Source organism: Alexandromys fortis, unplaced genomic scaffold, assembly GCF_014885135.2.
Source record: "Alexandromys fortis isolate MF-2015 unplaced genomic scaffold, M_Fortis_MF-2015_v1.1 scaffold_307, whole genome shotgun sequence".
NCBI lineage: Eukaryota > Metazoa > Chordata > Mammalia > Rodentia > Cricetidae > Alexandromys > Alexandromys fortis.
This window is the reverse complement of record NW_026068205.1, coordinates 717987-739164: the sequence shown is the minus strand read 5'-3', so window position 1 is coordinate 739164 and position 21178 is coordinate 717987. Positions and strand designations below refer to the sequence as shown.

General features: G+C 38.1%; 1 protein-coding gene across 1 annotated transcript; it reads right to left on the bottom strand.

Moving 5' to 3' along the window:
• Positions 1 to 5393: 5393 nt before the first annotated feature.
• Clec12a (C-type lectin domain family 12 member A) lies at positions 5394 to 18749 on the bottom strand. The gene is made up of 6 exons (XM_050130210.1): positions 18440 to 18749; positions 15116 to 15214; positions 14277 to 14465; positions 12964 to 13115; positions 10390 to 10496; positions 5394 to 6988 (listed from the first exon to the last, which is right to left on the bottom strand). The coding sequence occupies exons 1-6, from the start codon at positions 18528 to 18530 to the stop codon at positions 6820 to 6822; spliced, it is 807 nt and encodes a 268-aa protein (XP_049986167.1). The 5' UTR covers positions 18531 to 18749; the 3' UTR covers positions 5394 to 6819.
• Positions 18750 to 21178: the final 2429 nt, after the last annotated feature.

Genomic DNA, 21178 nt, shown 5'->3' with positions numbered 1-21178 from the left:
TTATTAACCTAAGGTACAATCTATATGATTCCTTAATAGAAATTCATGTGTTCTAGCTGTGTGACACTTTCTTATTTTATTTTTTATCCTCTGCAGGTTCTGCTTTATCAGGGGCAGGGGCAACATTTGTCCTACCTTTACTTACGATAATTTTTCCACTAAACTAACTTCTATCTTAACTCCTTACTGTATTTATTAAAAAAAAAAACACAATCATCAAAATTCTATTTAAACTAATACTATTATTGTATAAAATCATTGCTTCAGTTGAACAGTACATGTTAGAAGGAAATCATCTTCGTAATAATCCACAGGTAAAATTGCCCAGTAGAATGAGATATTTCCAAGGTAGGAGATGACCATACTGCATTAAGGACAGTAGGGATCTAACAATGCCCATTCACACCATGTCAGTTACCAGAGAAAAACGGCAGCAGCAAACATGCAAAGACCCAGCAGTGGTAAGAAACATGCGAGGGCCAAGGATCTTGGGGAGCTTGCTTACCCAGGATTTAACCATCAGGGTTTTGTTTCCTGGTGGGCCAGTCCCCTGAAGTCAATTGCCTTCTACTGCTCCTCTGACATTGCTACCAGCAACTCACCGTGCTCTCCAGATGTTGGGCAAGGAAATGCAGGATTTGGTATTTTCCTGCTGGGTTTAGGTCTTGCTTTGGTTTGATAATTCCCTGCTAAAGTACTATTCTTTCCTTTAGGAAGGGAAGTGTTTGTCCTAGGCCATTTGTATATTGAAAGTATGTAACCTTTTATTTTATATTAATTCACATAGAGTTAAGAGATTGCCTTGAATTGAAGAGAAGATTTGTACTTTGGATTATTCAATAGTGTGGGAACTGTTCAAGACTGTGGGGACTTTGAAACTGAACTGAGCATGTTTTGCATTCTGAGATGACCATGACCCTCCAGGGACAAAAGGAGTAGTCAGTCTATGGTTTAAGATTGAAATGTTTTGATGTCAAATTGGTGAGATATAGGATTGTGATGGTTAATATTTCTTGCTAAACAGAATCTATAATCACCAGAGAAGCAAGGCACTGGGCACACCTGTGAGGGATTATTTAGATTAGATCAGCCTCCAGCCATACCTGCATAGGATATTCTAGAGGAGGTTAATTGAGATACTGTGGTGGTATCACTCTATGGGCTGGGGTCTCTGATAGGATAAACTGGAAGAAGCAATCTGAGCATGAACATCTACTGTTCTCTATCTCTGATCAGTGGATGAAGTGTAACCAGTACTTCAAGTTTCTGTTACCCCAACTTCCCCATCACTGTATTCTCAGAATGTAAACCAAAATAAATCTTTTTCTTCTAAAATTGTTTTTGTCAGACATTTTGTTGCCCCGAGACACACAGAATTCTATTGGTGTGCTTGCACCATTTCTCAGGTGTCTTACTAAGGTAGGAAAATCTAAGAGAGTGCACCTAAACTAACAAACTCTTCCTTAGCCATCTGTGTTTCTCTACCTTGATCTTCCATGTAGATTTTCTCTATTCATTGTGGCACATTAGGCATGCCTATAATCTTTTCCTTCTGTTAAGTGACTGAGAATTCCATCATAGCCAAATGATTTGGTTATGTAACTTGTGGTCATGAAGTTGGATTGGTGAAGATTTGGAGATGGAACATGCATGTTGACTGATAGTGTTAAGTCTGGACACTGTCCTCAAACAAAGGGAGTGTTATCTACAAGTGTAAAGGAATAATTCTTTTCTGGAATCTTTGGGGACTCAAAGAAAGTCAAGATATTGGAAGTCAATAAGAAAAGGTGGAAGATGTGGGAGCCTGTATAAGAAAGCTGTGCATGTTCTGTGAACTACAGATGTGGCAGGAATGTTTTCCACATGCAGTCGCCTTCTAGAAAGAACTGCATAAACTGATTAAGTGGGTGCACTTGAAAGCAAGGGTATGAGGGGGATGCCCTTTCATGTCCACATTGTCTCTGTGGAGAAAGCAAAGACCGATGAGGAATAAATATTCTCAGCTCGTTTCACATCACCAAAAATGATGAGACACAGCACCAGGTATATTCCCTCTTATACTTTTATTTACTTAAACTAGATGCAAACATCACCTTACATTTTGATTGCCTTGATAATAAAAATTAGAAGTGCTTTGTTTGTTTGCCCTACTCTTGAACTCAAAAGCTTGGAGTCCAGACCTTTGGCATCTTCTTCAATTCACAGAAACTTAGCCTCACTGACCAGGGTGGGTCAACAAAAGATGTTTCCATTTAGTGTTTTCCTAGCATTGTGATTCTGTACTTCATCCAGGTTCAATTTTTAACATTCATTGGTGTTCTGCCTTTCATATTATTAAACCCCATGAGTGATCCTTATTTTTCTTCAATCTTTCATTAAATGAGATATGAACTTTTTCATTCACCATGCTGGCACCCCTCATTTTAGGGAAATTTTATCTCATTTCTTTTTATTTACTTGTGGTCCTCCCATTAATTTTTCAAGGGATCAAGCAACAAGGTTGCTAATGGTTCCCCCAGTTCCCTGTCCCATTTGAATTTTACCCATGGCTTCCAAACACCCAATACATCTTTCTGATACATTCTTGACTCCACTGGTTCACCAATCCAGAGAAAATTTGTTTGCCTTTTTACAACAATTATATTTTCTAGCTTGACAATATTTTCCCTTTAACACAGTGATGGATTTCTCAATATCCCATTGGGCACCAAGCTTTTCATGCCCCAAATCTCATTTTAGCAGATACTTTCTTGGACCATTTTTTCTTGGTTATTATTTCAAGTTTGGTCACCTGAAAAATGCCCTTTGATCTTTAATGGACATTGGCTTTCATGGTGTTATTTAAAGCATGCTTTTAGATTCAATTTCTCATGGAGGAGAAAGAAAAGGAAAAATTGGCCAGGGATATATTCTCAATAAAGTATTTGGCTGTCTCTATGGGAGAGTCTGGAACCAGACATCTGCTTACAGATCCCTAGGAAAGAAAATGGACTAGATTGGACATACCTTTTGCATATATATATATATATATATGCATATATATATTCTACATTTTCAATAGTTTTATTAATATTTTGTGTTATGGAAGCTGTTAAAAGAAGACTGCATTTAATTTTTATTTTAGTTGTTCATACATATGTTTGGGTATCTCTTTAACAAAGGAAGCATGCATCCTAAAAGTCATCACAGCCTGTTTGATTTCTTTGAGATCATTCATACGACAGGCTCCCATGTATCTTCCTTGATGACCCTAGGGTTTCTGGAACCAACCACTTTCTCTGTTGTTATTACTGGAAAGGCAGGTATAGCTGTAGATAGAGCTTTGTGGGAATTGTCCCGGAGAGATTTACCTACAGATGTAGTTAAAATTTGCCTTTCTACCTTTTGCTCTTCTTCATCAGAATTTAGAAATTCCTCAATCTTTTCAATTCTATTCACCATTGCCTTCTGCAATGTCTGTATCTCCTGTCCAGAATTATGTTCCAAAGCCTTCATTGAGGATTCTAAAGTATGAAGTTTGTCCATTAGAGATAACATCTCATCTTTGGACATAATTTTTATGGCATAAACCATGCCTTCTTATATTGACAATCTTTCCGCCAATCTGTCATAAGCTTTAGACAAAATCCGATTGTCACATTCAGCAGATTTGATTCTCTCAGTTAATATTTCAGTTCCTACAGAAAGGGACTGAAGCTTATGATCCAAATCAGCTGTTCGCTCTTCCATAGTAATGAATTTCTCCTTAACATCAGCCTGTACCTTTTCTAAATTTTGCTTAGTTGATCGAGTCATGTTAAACAAAGATCTGTTCTCTTCCTGGAGAACTTCAAACTGATTCTTGAGAAGACTGTTGTTATTCTCAATTGTTTTTAAGTGTTCAACCTCTGCCTTAAGAATCCTGGATTCGTCTCATAAAGACTTTATCATATTTCTATTATCAAACCATATAGTACCAAGGAAAACTACGAATCCCAGAAAGATCCATAGATGTGGGTGTGACAGACACCTCTTGTAAAATCTCCCACATGGTACAATCAAAAAGGCTGTTAAAGTCTTGAATGGTAACGTTTTCAGACATTTTCAATCAAATCAGTATTTATTTTTATTTATAAAAGAAAATTTTTTACCTGTAACAACCTTTTCCTGCCAGTGGTGGTGAAAGAAATGCACCTGAGTCCACGTGGCCAAAGTCAGAGCTGGTCTGAAAAGTCTACTCAAAACCCAAAACTGAAAGTTAACAGTAAGCAGCAGGAGGGAGGGCCAGGAAATGGGGCAGAGCCAAGGCAGGACTTAGCCACCCATGGGGAGGGGGGACGCAGAGCAGTCACGTGCGCAGAGTGGCATTGTGTACTGATCAGGCTGTTTACTGCTAGGTGCTGGGGGGGGGGAGGGGGGCTGAATACAGAGGCGCTTGCACCACTTGCTAGATCCCAGCAATTCTGGTGGGCAGGTCGGGGCGTGCTCGCAAAGGCTGGGAAAGACTGAGCTTGCCCCCCCCATGCCAGGGTGGGGGCCAAAAAGCCCGATGTTGGACATCAAAATGTAGGCGGCGTAATAACCAGGCTAGCTTAATATGAAACAGCAAATTTTAATAAAGGAATAGCTTACAACACCAGGGATCCATCGATGAGCAGGAGATAGAAGGCGGGCTCACAAGGGCCAGATTTATATGTAAACATTAGCCCGAGGCGAACACGCCCTTCCCCCCATTGGGCAGAGTTTCCCCTACAATGGAAGCTGTTAAAACAAGACTGCATTTAAATTTTATTCTAGTTGTTCATACATATGTTTGGGTTCTGTTGAAATTTCATCCATTGCCTTTGATATGATATACTGTTTAGTATAGCAATTAAAACCTATATTGGTTCAAATGTATATAATTATATTATCCACAAAAGAAATCTTTTATTTTAGTCTTTCTTTATTTTCAAATTTTATATGCCTTTTTTCTGTCTTATTCCACTGCTGGGTTCCATCTCTTATTGTTGAATGAAGTGATTGATGAAGTTCATCCTTATTTTGTTTTGAAAGTAGAAATATGTTTTCCCTTACTAGTGCAATGGTGATAATTTCAACATTAGAGTATTTGCTTATTTGTGTTCTGTTTATTTTATACCAAATCTTGATTATCTTTGAGAATTCTACTCCTAGCTTCCTAAGTTTTACTTAGCAAGGCTTTAAGTATTCATCAAATGTTTTCCTCTGTCTATTGAATAACTTATTTTTCCCTTCAAACTTTACTTTGAAAAGGCTAATACATTTTTTGTGGGAGCCAACCATGATAAGCTAAGTATGGGCAGGTCACCCAAAGGAAGTTCTTTACTTCCAACCTTTATCACCTGTGACTCTGGCCATCAATGAATTTAAATATTTAACTGGAGGCCTGAGTCTCAGTACTTAACCCTGAGGCAATGCCTGGTTGCAGGAGGAACAATAAACTGAGATTACCTGACCAAGAAAAGACCATTCAAAGGAAATGCCTGGCATTCCAGGCACTGTAGATAGGAACACCTGCCAGAACACACTCACCAGGACATCCTAGACAAATTTCAGCCAGTCTTCAGAAACCCCTCACCCCCAACTTAAGTACTATAAAATTCTATTCTAATTGAGCTCAGGGATCTCCAGTTATTCCTATACATTGGACATGTGGAGAGACCAAGTTTGCAAACTTGATTAAAATAAAAGCTCTTTGCTTTTACATTCGGGACTCGGTCTCCTTGTTGACTTTTTGTGGGGAACTCGCGAATTTGGACATAACATTTTTAATACAACTTGTTCATATATTATTTTTCCTATATGTTCCCAGACATAATTTTCTCTAAGGCTGAAATTTGTCTGGTTCATCTTTGAAAAAAAAAAAGGCAAAATATATTCCATGGTTTGGTGTTCAGCATATGTGTGCTAAAATAAGTACATGGTGATAAAACTATGAATTAGTTTCCTGACAGTCAGCAAAGGAGGCAAAGAAATCTGGACATAAACATTAGGAGAAGCAAGATTGCTATGGGACAATGTTCTGTTTCCTGTCAATTATATTTTAAATAAACACTGATTGGCCAGTAGCCAGGCAGGAAGTATAGGCTGGATAATCAGAAAGGAAGTAGGGGCAGGTCAATGAGAACAGGAGAATTCTGGAATGAGGGAAGCTCTTTCTGCAGTCCTGGCTCAGCCACAGAACAAGCTAGTGACTGCCTTGCTGAATAAGGTACCGAGCCACGTGGCTAGCATAGACAAGAATAATGGGCTAATATAAGTTTTAAGAGTTAATAAAAAGCCTGAGCTAATGGGCCAATCAGTTTATAACTCATGTAGACCTCTGCGTGATTTCTTTGGGACTTAATGATTGTGGGAACAGGGCAGGACAGAAATCTCAGATAACAGCAGCAGATGTACACTGCCTAACCTTCCTCTGTGTCTTAGCTACTCCTCAACTGCTGTGACAAAACACCATGACCAAGCAACTTATAAAAGAAAGGGTGTAATTTGGGGCTCATAGTTCTGGAGGGTTATAGTCTTTAACCATTATGATGATGAGCATGACAGTAGGCAGGTAGACATGCTTTGAGCAGTAGTTGAAAGTTCACATCTCAATTCACACAAAACAGAGGAAAAATTAACTGGAAGTGGAGTGGACTTTGGAATAATCAAAATGTGCCATCAGTGAAGTACCACCTCCACCAAGGCCACACCTTCTCTTCCTTCTCAAATAGTTGCACCAACTGGGGCCCAAGTATTCAAAATATGAACCCATGGGGGGCATCCTCATTCAAACCATCAGAGCAGGAAAGAAGCTGGAGTAAGCAACTGCAGTGGCTATTTTCTTCCCTCTGGAAGGTCATCCAGTACACTTTCCACCTGTACAGTCCTGGCTGTCTCCACACACATGACATAGTTTTCAGAAGTGCAGGATGAATAATAAACATAACCTCCATTTATATATCCACAGTACATTTTACTTAAGTCATATGTGCTTCCTTCAAATCTGCAAGAAAAAAATAAGTTCACTTGGCAAGTTATATTTTGATTAGACCCACATAAGAGAATCTTCAACACAAAATGATTATTTCTTTTGTCTATTGTCTAAGTCAAATTTGGGCTGAAGATTGGAGTGCATATATAAGTGATGTGAAACCCTGTTTTCTCAGCTTCTCAGATCTGGAATATTTTCTGTCATTCAGTTCCCGACTTAGCCTCTTTTCTCATGGCTGATGTGATTTACAATAATACCATCCAACAGTATATAATAAACACACTGACTTCTGAGAGAGCCCAGATTGCCCATGTGATCATACCTGCCTTTTCTTCATCCCCTTACCACCCTAGTCAGGTCCATCCCCAAGGCAGTACAAAGATGTATCAAGTTAAAATTTCAAGAATGAGATAATAAAGAGGCCCCATAAACAAAACATAAAGGAAAGGAAAAAAAAAACTTCCCAGAAAAAGAAAAATAGGTGTGTATTGGGGTGGGGGTGGGGGCTTTTTCCAATAAAAGAAATTCCTGACAACCAGAACTCTGAGCTCTCTGGCTGTTGCTTGCTGCCATCAGCTCTTTCATTCCAGGGCCCGCCAGCACAGGGCGGTGGTGTCTGAATGTCAAAGACTGATGGGCGGGGCTTAACTGCTTCGTTGTGAGCCAGCACAGCAGGCCAAGAACTTAGATTTTTCTTGTTTGTTTGATTGCTTAAATTTGGTTTAAATGTTTCTGTTTGTTTGTTTATTTGTTTCTCTCTCTAATAGCGGGAACAACTCATTATCAATCAATGGTCCATTCATGGGAGAAATAAAAAACTAAAAAAAGCCCAACTTCTGGTAAAAACAATTGCAGTCAGGGCATAAAGTACTAAGCCAATGCTGTTTGAATTTCCAGAAGTATTAGTCATTCATTGTACGGAGGGTGGTATCTTCTCTTGATCAACTGATTAATGCTTAAATGAATGTTTAATTTTCATAGTAAATAAACAAGAAAAGCAAAATTCATGTTTTTAACAATGTTATTGGGCATGCTCTTGTCTGTTTATCATTATTGAGAATTTTGTTCTACTCTTTAAGTTGCTTTCTAGAAACTTTCAGTTACATTCTATAAAAAAATGTAAGACCTGAAATAGAGTGGTAGTAATAATATGGGTGCTTAGGCAAAAGTTCATAGAAATAATCTCTTAATCTCTTGCTAATAAATAGCCTACAAAATTATTTTTCTACTAAAGAAAATACAAGCAAATTTTTCCATTTTATTAATAATTGACAAATCACATCAATGTGTCTGTCACTTGGGGTCTATAAAAAGGCATCCTCTTTTAAAGATTTTATAAAAATACTGTTGCCTAAAATGATCTCTCTAATTCCTATACTGATTGTTTTCATGCTTTTATAGATGGCCTACGTAAAAAGGACTATGCACATAGAGGCGGAAGATAGAATTGCTCAATTGTTATTACTCCCATATCTGAAAGGTTAAACAGCTCAAAATGTAGAACAGCAGATGTTCTAAGCACTGGGAAGAAAGTATTTTCGTAAACTGTTTTTAATGATGAGAGGCCAAAACTAAGATTACAAGTAAATGGCACTGAGATTGAAGGTTTAGTGGACACTGGAGTTTATGTATTTATAATTTCTCGAGTCTTGAAACCCTAACTGGTCTTTACAGGAAGTTTCTACTCAGTTGTTAGGCATTAGAACATTATCTCAGATGAAACAAAGTGTAGAATGGATTAAATGTATAAGGTCTAAAAGACAAATGAAAATATTAAAGCCTTATGTGAATGATGTAGCCATGAATTTGCAGGGGAGAGGTTTGTTGCAACAATGGAGAGCTCAAATTTTATTCCTACAATTTTAGAAACAGCCCAAATGATGATGTTAAAAATGAGGTACATTTCTAGAAAAAGTATTAAAAAAATTATCAAGGAAAATCACAGGCTATACAGATTATTCAACAATGGGGGAAAAAAGGGGAATTAGCTATCCAAATTTGAAACTCTACTACTCTGCCTTCAAAATGGCTAAGTAATAAGCCTGTATTGGTGGACCACTGCCTCTTAACTAAGAAAAAGTTACAGGTGCTTGAACAGATAGTAAAAGAACAGTTAGATGCTAACTAAGTACATTGAGGAAACTACTAGTTATTGGAATTTTGTATTTGTAATGAAAAAGAAATCTGGAAAATGGAGAATGTTAACTGATTTGAGCATTGCTATAAAACAAGTAATTCAACCTATGCAATCCTTACAGTCCAGAATTCCTCTGCCTTCTTTACTACCTAAAGATTGGCCTATTACAGTTATTGGCTTTTAAGACTGTTTCTTTATAAGAAGAAGGTAGGGAAAGTTTTGCTTTTACAGTGCCTATTAATAATAATGCCAGATTGTAAAATGATAGCAATGGAAAGTCTTTCCTCAAGAAATATTAAACAGTTCAACTTTATGTCAATATTTTGTGCTTCAACCACTAGAAATGACACCTAAACAATTTCCTCAATTAATTATTTACCATTATATACATGATAATTTATTTGTTGCTTCTGATACAGATACCTTAAAAAAAAGTTTAATGTAGTACAAAAAATTTTACCCCAATCAGGATTACAAATTGCTCCTGAAAAAAATTCAAAGAGATTTTCTTAGTTAAGATTTAAATTAAGTAAACAGAGAATCCTCTACAAAGGGTAAAGATTAGGAGAGGTCAATTCACACTCAATGATTTTCAAAAATTATTGGGAAATATTAAGTGATTGCACCCTACCATAGTCCTGGCTATTCAAGAATTAATTTGTCAAATTTTGCAAGGTGACTCAGATTTAAACAGTACTAGGCAATTAACAACTGAAGCAGAAAAAGAATGGGCCGAAGTAGAACAAAAATTGCAAAATGTCTATGTGGATGGACTAGATCTCACAACTGAATGTATTGTGTGTGTGTGTGTGTGTGAGAGAGAGAGAGAGAGAGAGAGAGAGAGAGAGAGAGAGAGAGAGAGAGAAACAGTAGTTACCTCTTCAGAAGACAGACAGAAAGAGAGTGTGCATAGGCTGGAGAAGGCAGAGATCTGCTTGCCTGGAGGCAAATTGGGATGGTTGGGAGTGGGTGGGGGTTGTCTCTTAAAGGGACCGAGTACCTAGGTAACTGACCAGGCCAGCAGATCATAATACTAATAACCCTCAAGAAATCTGTACTTTGATTCCTATAGGTTATTGGAGATTTGCCAAACTAATGGCAAGACATGTGTGGCAATTTTCTACATAGTCAAATACATCACAGACACCTGCAGAGACAGTTGCCTTTAAAGGCATGGTGTCAAATGAAGTTGCTGTGAAAGGCCCTCTGCTAGGCTCCTAAAGAAATGTGTCCATTCAAGTCTAACCATAAAAATCCAAGAAGAACAAAGACTTACCCTACAGAGAGGAACATGTTCTCATTCAGTTCCTTGTAAGGTAGTTTCTTTGTTCTGGGCGATAACCCCAGCCAATAACCTTTTAAGTTCTTAGACTTTATAAATTCCTAGAGAAACAGAGAAGACCCGTTTGTTAAGCTGTTTCTTATATCTGTACACTGCCTCACAGGATCACGTACTGCAGGCTATTGTTTTAACATTATAGTTTTGGTGTAGCATGTCAGCATTTTTTCACAGCACAGTTTCCTGTCTAGCAGGAAGAAAGCTGGGCCTGCTATGTAGACACAGGGAAGTATGAGAAGAAAACTCCAGTATTTGGAGGCTGATGTAACCACCAACCTGTGTTGTGACAGAACATCCTGCTACTGCTCAAACAGTAAAAACCAACACCACCACAAACTAGTTAGGACCATGGGTGACCCTGGTAACTACAAACGGTTCTTTGCTTTATCAACCTTGCAGAAAGTGCAGCTTCCATTATGCATCTGATACTACAACATACCCATCCCTACCTGCCCTGCACAAGAACAGAAAGGGTCAATCCTAGTTCATTCCAGAATCTCCTCCCCTCCTAAACTTTGTCTTTTCTCTGTAGTGGCATTTGAACTGTATTTTAATAAATAAAGACTGCCTGAAGATTTGAGAGTTAAACAGTCCCACTGGTTAACCTTACAGACCAGATTATGGTAACACACACCTTTAATCTTAGAAGCCATAATGACACAAACCTTTAATCCCAGCAGCCACAGGAGAAACTGGGCGGTGCACGCCTTTAATCCCAGTCCTAGAGAGGATTATGAAATGGGAGGAAACAGCTCTCAAAATATAGTCTCCTTCTGAGATTCCTGGAGGCAGGATCGCCATTTCAGACTAAGATCAAGGTTAAGAGCCAGTGGTTGGCTGTTTTGCTTTTCAGATCTTCAGGTTGAACCCCAAAAATTTCTGACCCTGAGCTTTTATAATCGTGCTTCATTTCTCCAAGTAAAACTTCTCATAAAACAAGCCATCCACAAGCCCAGAGATGAGACTCTTGAGAAGCTCAGCTCCCTTCTGCTGGTTTATTTTTGCTTTCTAATAAATGGTTCAACTTTTCACTTTCTGTGTCAGAACTTGGCAACAATGGGTTGAAGTCTCTGAGACCTCTTCTGCCTTCACCACAGGTGACAAAAGGACTGCTGATTCATTGAATCACCTTTATGTAGGGTCAATGAAAGCTAACAATTTTCCAGATATAAGTACTTGGGTAGTGAATATTCAATCTGGGGCAAAGGAGGTGGTTAATAACGACAAGCTGGACTTAACAGAAAAGAGAAGTATAATGCAATAGACCCACAGAAGAGCAGTAACCACAGAATCAAAATTAGCACAGAACACTTTACCCAAAATTACATCTGCTTTTCTGTTAAAGACAGACATTTCTTGAAAGTAAATAATTATAAATGATTACTTGAGAAAGGTCACTGAGACAGAATAGTTCATCGAATTCCCTTGTAAAAGATGGCAAAGATTCTTATGTTAAAGAAGCTGAACCACTTAGGGGATATGTTTTTACTCCAAGATGAATGACTACAATATAGGACCAGCAGCTCACACAGGTAATTCCAGAACTTGGGAGACTGAGACAATAGGATTCCTATGAGTTTGAGATAAGCCAGGGCTACTGAGGAGATTTGTCTCAAAAGAAAGAAAGAAAATAGTAAAAGATTGCAATGTGAGAGGCCAGAACTCTTTATTAATACATGAAACAGAAAGATATTAGTTAGATCAGTAGTTCCAACTATGTGAGTTACTATTCCTTTGGAATCGAATGACTCTTTCACAGGGGTCACCTAAGACCATCAGAACTCAAATATTTGCATTACAATTCATAGCAGTAGCAAAATTACAGTTATGAAGAAGTAACAACGAAAATAATTTTATGGTTGAGAATTGCCACAACATAAAGGATTATATTAAATATGTGCAGCATTAGGAAGGTTGAGAACCACTGACAGAAACAAATAAATAAGCAAACTAGAGCATTCACTTATCATTAGTTCTAATAACTCTGTGCAAATGTGTCTGCTTAACATGTGCCTCTTCTCTGTCAACCCAGTATCCATATTTAAACAAATATCACCCTATTTTACTTTATCTGGCTTCTTTCCATAGGAAATAAAAAATAATATATTGACAATAAAGAAGATTGTCCTATGTGGTTTTTATGGGAATGGGAAGCCTTAGCCATGATGGTCACACTTTTTGTCTTTGGATAGCTACTCTGAGGACATACACAGAAACCTGTTACTACACTTCCAACTTGCAAATAACATAGACTTGAGGATTCTGGGGGTCCCTGATCTACCCACCTATCTGCAACTTCTAAGATTTTGATTAAGCTAAAGCTCATGTGTTTTAGCTTGACTGTGATTTCCCTGAGACAAAAGTGCAAGTCCCACTCCCCTCCTCATGTAAGGAAAACAATCCCGAGTCATGAATGGATCATTGCATGTCTTCCCAACACATCCCTCTTCATCCCACATTCCATGATGTGAAGTGATTCCTTCCAGAGGGAACAGAGACATAGAACCTTACCAGCACATTCCTGTTCTTAATCTTCAGCAGGCTGCCATTTCGAGAAGAACAGAGCATTTCACTCACTTGCCACGTTTCAAACTTTTCAAGTTTGGAATAACAACTGTCCTCAAACCATTGTGAATCCTTTGGACAAGGCTTGCATCTGTGTTCTAGAAGGAGGACAGAGTTTTATAGGTTTGCATGAACACCCTTGACTACAATTCCTTTACTGTCTGTGGACATTGATCAGATTTACTGTGTTTCTTCTCTTTATGTCAAGGAGAAAGAAACCAAGTCATTTGCATCCCTATACATCAACCTAGGAACATGACACAATACTTGGGCAAACACAGAGGTTCAAGAACATGGCCAAATTCAAACATGTTGTCCATCTTAGGAACCTGAATAGTTTTTCTTTTTTTCTTTCCCTTCCTTCCTTCCTTCCTTCCTTCCTTCCTTCCTTCCTTCCTTCCTTCCTTCCTTCCTTCCTTCCTTCCCTCCCTCCTTCCCTCCCTTCTTTCTTTCTTTCTTTCTTTCTTTCTTTCTTTCTTTCTTTCTTTCTTTCTTAATTTCGTTCTTTCTTTCTTTCTTTCTTTCTTTCTTTCTTTCTTTCTTTTTTTTTTGACTCACATATGACTCTAAAAATTAATCACAGCAAATGCTGTCTTGTAAAACCAGGTTTACAGAGCCAAATCGGTCTGGTTTTCTCCAGCAAGTGTTTCTCTAGCTTTCAACTTCTGGAATATTGAAGAGGCACCTTAGAAGCACAGGAACATAGTTTAGCCATAATAACTACAAAAGCACTGAAAGGCAACACTTCCTTCCTTGCTCGGTGTATCACCTGAGACTTCATTTCTTTGCCAGGATCTTTCACCCCTTCAGCACAAATTGAAATTTAGGAATGAGGTCATGTACAAAGAGGCACCCTTCCCTACTTTCTACCTCCTGAGCTTTGGGCCTAGGAAAAGGGTAATAAACCACAGATTAGAGAAACTGAGTATACTCTGTGGTGTTTCATTATGTAACTGTGGAACCTTGTAAATTGGCAGTCTATTTATTTCTACTTTCATGTTTTTCCCCTAACTAGTTTACCAAACACATTTAACTCTTTTGAGACAGGGTTTCCCTATAGCTTTGGTGCTTGTCCTGGAATGATCTTTTGTAGACCAGGCTGGCCTCGAAATCACAGAGATCCACCTGCCTCTGCCTCCTGAGTGCTGCTGGTGTTAAAGACATGTGCCACCACTGCTCAGCTAAGAAAGTGACTCTTAAAGGACCCTAAGGTTTAGTTTGTTGCCCGAGGAATAGTTCTGAGAGCAGTACAGGGTTACCTGGTTTGTTTATACACAGTTCACGACACAGCTGGGTGGCTGTCTTTTGCAGCATGGCAGACAGTTTCCTGATTCTCTTGGAGCTGTTCATATTGTGCATCAGCTGTAGAGAAACATTTCTTTGAAGTTCTTCTCTGATGTTTTGTAGTTGATTTGATTTTATCATTTCTGTCCATAAAGTTGTATGAACTCCAGGATTTTTTAAAGACAGGAGAGAAGAAAATAGTAGACGATTTTTAAAAACTTATAAATTCTCAGTTATTCTTTCACCATTACTTGATGAAAAAACTTGATGAGCTTTTTCCCTCAAAAATAGCACTGAAGGGAGCTGGAGAGATGGCTCAGTGGTTAAGAGCATTGCCTGCTCTTCCAAAGGTCCTGAGTTCAATTCCCAGCAACCACATGGTGGCTCACAACCATCTGTAATGAGGTCTGGTGCCCTCTCCTGGCCTGCAGTCATACAGACAGAACATTGTATACATAATAAATAAATAAATAAATATTTAAAAAAAATAGCACTGAAGTATTAAAGTGGTAGAAAAAGAATAAACATTGGTTCAGCAACTCATGGCATTCTAAATTAGCCCAAAATATCTATATAGATGCATGCATTTACAAATACATATAAATATATATGTAACACTGCACAAACTCATCAGGTTGCATTTTTGTATTTATTTATATATCTGCGTAACAAGAATAATTGAAGACTAAGAGGTTCTGAATTTGAGAAGGAGCAGGCAAGGGCATGAGAGTGATTATAGGAAAAAGGGAGAAATGGTGCAACTATATTTTAATTAAATTTAGATTTTCTTTTTAAAGAATGATGTGATACATACACAAACCTCCTAAGACTCCCAGTCCAATGAGCAGCAGAAGGCATAGAACAGTTAGAATCAAGACTGCTTTATGCTGTGAATAGGAAGGGGCAGAAGGTACTGTGAAAAGAAAAAGAGCACAGTGTTCAAGAAGCAGTTCACACCTCAGTTTCATTCATTCATCCTGTCTCATTCATTCATTCATTCATCCTCTCCTCATTTCTTTTCTCCTATGTATTTTTTCTAATAAAAAAGTAATTTGTTCGAAACCCAAAGACATTAATTTCTTTCAAGAATAATCAGATAGGAAACCATAAGTAAGGCATCAGGTTTTATTTTAAGATCTATGCTGTTTTACTGTCCAGATCTTTTGTTCATTAAATGTCTCAAATTTCTTACTAATAAGATCAAGACAATGAATTTTTAAAGTAAGAAAAGTAGTAAATTCTTTTGAATGAGAAAAAGTCTCATAGACAAAGACATTAATCCCTAGGCTGATAAAAGATACCAAAAAAGGAAAGAGAAAATTTATAAAATAGAGAGGAGGAAGGAAAATGGAGACGACTGGCGGCAGAGTGTATCCTTGGATACATTGTGGCAATTGTCTGGAGGCTGAGGGAAGCCAAGTCAGTCTGAGGAGCTTCTTGGGATGTAGAGGTGAGGCTTGATGGGCAATCCCAGCTGTTAACACTTTCCCCTCTAACACCAAGGGTGGAGCTGCTGAACAGCAGAGCAGGCTCTCACTGGTTATGTGTCGGCATCCCTCAACAACACCCTGCCTCATTTGCACTTCTCATTACTTTTTCAATATTTTCTATGATTTTCTAGCAAAACATTGTGATGGAATGATCTTTATTATTTTCTGAACAAAGAATCACAGAGTAGATCATTTTCCTAAAAGTAACTGTGAATCACTGGTAAGGCATTCCATGATTTAAATTATCACCATATATGAATATATGAAAAGACTGTTTGTAGCACGAATAATTAAAAATACAGAGATAGAAATTGGAGTTCAACTTGAAGATCAGAAAAGCAAAATAGTCAGTCACTGGCTCTTTCCTCTCTCTCAGTCTGAAATGACGATCCTGCCTCCAGGAATCTCAGAATGAGACTTAGAGTGAGAGCTGTTTTCTCCCATTATATAATCCTCTCTAGTTCTGGGATTAAGGGTGTGCACCACTACTGCCTGGTTTCTATGGCAAGCTAGTGTAGCTACTGGGAATAAAGGTGTGTGTCTTTGCTGCCTGGTCTGTAAGACTGGCCAGTGTGACTGTTTTACTTTTCTGATCCTCGTGCAAGCTTTATTTATTAAAGCACAAATGAGATGCCACTACAACTGTTTTAAGAATGTAGTTCAAGAATTACCTAATATTCTTAGTCTGTTCCGGAAATTGTCTTACAGCAACAGCTAGTAGCATAACAGTGTTGTAAAATTTCACAAAAGTGACATATAAAAAACTTGATTTTTTAATATTTTGTAAAAATTGTCGTTATTGAAAGTACTATAAATACTGTTCCAGTCTTTACCTGAGGCTTAAAAATCAAGCTCATGTGTTATCTTTTGTCAAAATTATTTTCTTACTTATGATGTATTGAATTATTTAAAAGTTATCATATTGTGCCATTTAGGTACTAGACACTCTTGTGGCTGCTCATAAAACAAAGTAATAGAATGTGCAAGTTTATGCTGTCATGCAGATGAATCTTAAAGTGACAGAAAAGAAACAGCTAAGTGCTTGATACAGAGATAGACAGACAGACAGACAGACAGACAGCTTTTGAAACACTTTTATTTTAGAAAGTATGTGGTCCAGATGTCATGGATACGGGGAAGAGATGTGCAGAGTTGGGGTGAATAACATGAGAGTAAGAGTATCCAGCTCTTTGACTCTGATTTAGGGGGGGATTTTTATGTGTGGAACAGAAGGCATTGAGAGTAGCTAAAGATTGCTCTGTATGAGAAGGAATGCTCAGGAAAAATTCAAAGCCAAGCAAGCCAGTCTGTGGAGGAGAGGACAAATGCCGAGGGCTCAGTAAAGGTCATGAGCAGATACTTGGAAGTCGTGGTACTGGAAGCTGAAAGGCATGAGATGATTTAGAAATGCATATTGTAGCACAGGAGAAGGAGACCTGGAAAGTGCCCTGGTGTGAGCCACCAAAGAGCGCAGGCAAGAAGTCAGGACAAACAGAACAGCAAAACCAGCTCAACCACAGAAAAAGTGAAGATCAAGAGGTTGTATCCTGGAGAATGCCTGGTGTGAAAGAATTTCACTTAGGTTTTGGTGTGGTATGAGGGTTGTGTTGAGTGTGTCATGTTGTGTTATGTTGTGTTGAAAGTAGAACCCCACACATGCTAAGCAAGTGCTCTAGCACAAAGCTCTATCCTCACACTCTTTACTTCTTACTTTAAGACAGGATCTCACTAAACTAACTGCCTGAGTTGACGTTGGACTCACTCTGCAGCTCAGGCAGGTCTTGAATTTATAACCCACCTGCCTCAAGCTTTCTAGTAGTTGAGATTAAAATGTTGCCCCTTCAGTGCTAGAGAGGAAAGCAATTTTAAAAGAGACTGGTTAGCATTATGAAAACAGTAGGAGGGTACAGCGGTGGAAAAAGAGGCTATGAGGTAGCCCAGGGGGTAAAGGCACTGGCTGTGCAAGCCTGACAACTTAAGCTAAATCCCTGGAGGTAATCTAAATTTAAAACAAAAAATAGAGATCCAAATGCTAGGATAAAACAAGGAAGCCCCAAAAGACCTTGAATAGAGCAAGCTCCATGAACAATGAGGAAAGAGGTCAGATAAAAAATATTGTCTCTGGATACACACATATACAAGTGCACATACACGCGCATGCACACACACACACACGTGTTCTCTTTCTATTTCTCTTTATCCTATTCTGCAAGCATTTTACTTTTCAAAACTTTAAAAACAGTAACATGTAAGTCCATGACTTTCCTGCACAATGTATAATCATAGTTCCATGTCTTCATGAATGAACACACACACATAAAACAAAACCAAATAAAAAATCTTCATACTAGAACACCAACATTTCTGCACAGACAACCCCTGTCTCAAAAAAAAGCAAACAAAGAAAAAACACCAGCATTTGAAAATAAGATCCTGTCACTTGTATTGAGTTTCGTATTTTAAAACATATTGCAATGTAAAATATAGTGTTTTGTTGCAGGAATTTATGCCGTAAGTAAGAATATCTTTATAATCACTTTGATACTTTGGTTTAAATAAAAAGCTTAATTAAAAATCCACACTGAATTATTGCTAGATTTGAAGTGTGGGACTGTAGCTATTGCCACAGCCTTGGCTCAAAATCTTACCTTTTCCACCGCATTTGCCAGATGTCTGCAGATTTTCTTTCTTATCAGAGTCCTGGAATTTGAGATTTGCATAAACAATTTCTTCAGACATTGATGAATATTCTAAGAAAGCTCCAAAAATTGCCCTTTGGAAAAGGTGAGAGAGAGAGAGAGAGAGAGAGAGAGAGAGAGAGAGAGAGAGAGCGCTAAAGGCTGAATGAGTCCATCTGAAATTTTAATTTTCTCTGTGTAAACTGGAGCTAACCTCACAAGCCAGAATTTCTTTTTAAAAGCCCACTGTGCCAATCTCTCAAATATGTGCCCAAGAGTCACAAATCGTCTGTTGTCTCAGATAAGAACAGGCAAGAGTCAAAAGAGGAAGGATCTTTCTTCCTCATATTTCTTCCTTTTTCTCATTTCTACACAAAGTAAAATTAGAAATTGTGTTTGGATTTATTTTTGTGCAAATTGAAAAACTCACTCTAACCCCATGATACAGGTACAGCATAGGATTAACCTGCCTAGCACGAAAATAATTGGAATGATTCGGTTCTCAATTACTTACTGATACAACCACAGAGGACACGCATGGTGTTCTGTACGTAGAACTGCCAAAGTTCCCCGAGAAAGACTGGCTTAGTCAGACCTGAACATACAAAGAGGTGACATGCAGAGAGTGAGTAATGAAGCACTATGATCTCTGGTGCAAATGTTCTGGTTATATTAACAGGAGCTTTGCTCCCAGTGCTGGAGAGGCAGAAGTAGGTGGATCTCTGTGAGCTCCAAGTCAGCCTGTTCTACATAGTGAGTGCCAGGACAGCCAATACTATGTAGAGAGACACTGTCTCAAACCACCACCACCCCTGAAATAACTAATTAGCCAGATAAATAAATAAATAAATAAATAAATAAATAAATAATGTGAGACACCACTACCACAGTGTAACTGGTAAATGAATAAGCTCAAACCTGCTAATACTGAGTCAAAGCCATAAGCCATGACCTGTGTTACTCTGGTACCAGTTTCCTTCCCCTTTTCCGTGGCGTATTGAAGCACCGCGTGTGGATTGAGACTATGTGCAGAAGGTTAAGTCTGGTTTTAGGTTTCCTGGCCTGCAGGGTTGTTGATGGAAGCCGCAAACAAAGATTGTTCCTCTAAGCATGTGAACTTCCAGTTGGGGTTCAGTGCCCCTGGTTCATTTTTGCAAGCAATATTTTTAGTAAACACTATTAAGACCAGAGCAACTTTTAAAAGGTTCCTTACTAGAGACTGAGATTCGGGTATCAGTTTTATTTCAGGGTGTTAAATTTTGACCCTAGTAATTTTAATAATCTTTATTTTTATCAATTTATTTATGCCTATAACATCTTTTTTTTACGTTTTAATGCCTACAACCTCTTATAATATATTTAAAATTTTAATTTTGTCCTCATCTCTTTATATTTTGAAACAGTCCTTTAGCATTGAACAAAAATTTTAAAATTTAGTATATGAAATCCTTTTTCACATAAATGCATTTCCTTTTCCTCCAACCTTTTTTTTTTTTTACCAAAATTACATTTATATTTCTAACCTGTTGGGCTAAGATTATCTCAGGGCCTGTACCTTGAGACTTGTAGAACAGAGAAAAGCCTGGCTTGAGTTCGAAGGATAGTATCAAAGCTATTGAGTGGGGGTGAGACAGAAATCTAGGTAGACACCCTTCCAGCCAGAGGGAGGGATTGGCTGTATGTCATTAGCTAGAGGTACCCCCAATACCACACAATGTCACTTAACCTATATAAGCTGATGCTCACAGTAATAAACTGAATTCCTGCTTTGATTTGGCTCCCTATCACATCTGATTGTCCTGTGTTGTGGGGTTGCAGAATGGGCAGATAGGGCATTCACCTTTCCCTGAGGAATAAGGCTAAGGAGGCCTGGCACTAACCTTTATATCTCATTTTCTTATTCAATGGATCCTTTTGTATTGTGATATTTGTATCAATTCTGTAACAATTTTAGGCATGCGTGCAATGTATTTTGACCATATTTGCTCTGCTGGTGCCCCCAACTCTTCCAAGATCTATTCTTACCTCTCCAAATGCCTCTCAGTTTCCTCTATTTATTCCCCCAACGTAGCCATACAGATTGAAAAACTCCTTCCTGTCCCTCATTATTACTCTAGCCCTCTATGCAGCATTCTTGAACAGGTGGCCAAGTCTAACCGTTAGGGGCTGTTGAAGCATTTGCTTTGTTTCATTGTTCCTTTAAAATTCTAGTTTTTCTACAGTCATAAATGAATATGGGTTAGTGTAACAACTCAATTTATGTAAGCACCCACCTACAAGCCAATATAATATGAAATAATCACAGATCTTACATGAAGACAAATCTTAAAGACAAGGTTTTAGAGCTTTTGTTTAACTCTATCAATTGTGAGCTAGATTGTTGCTTTGATTTTCTACTTTGTGGTATCAATAATCTCAGGTCTGTACTTTCAAAGGTTTGAGTTTTGCCAGAATAAGTTGGATTTACATCTTAAAGAAGTAGATTTGGAGGTTAACCTGGTCTTTAATAAGGCTCAGGGACATCCTTAGAAATGGTAAAATCCCAACACATGGAGCGACCATGCGTCAAGTTTCCAAGCTAGAGAGCAGAAGGGAAGATACCTTTACTGTCAGAAATGGGCCTGAACTATATTTCTTAACTTGCTCTCAAATTCCATTTTTCAACGTGGCAACAATCTTATATGTTTTATAAGTAACAGAACAAAGAAA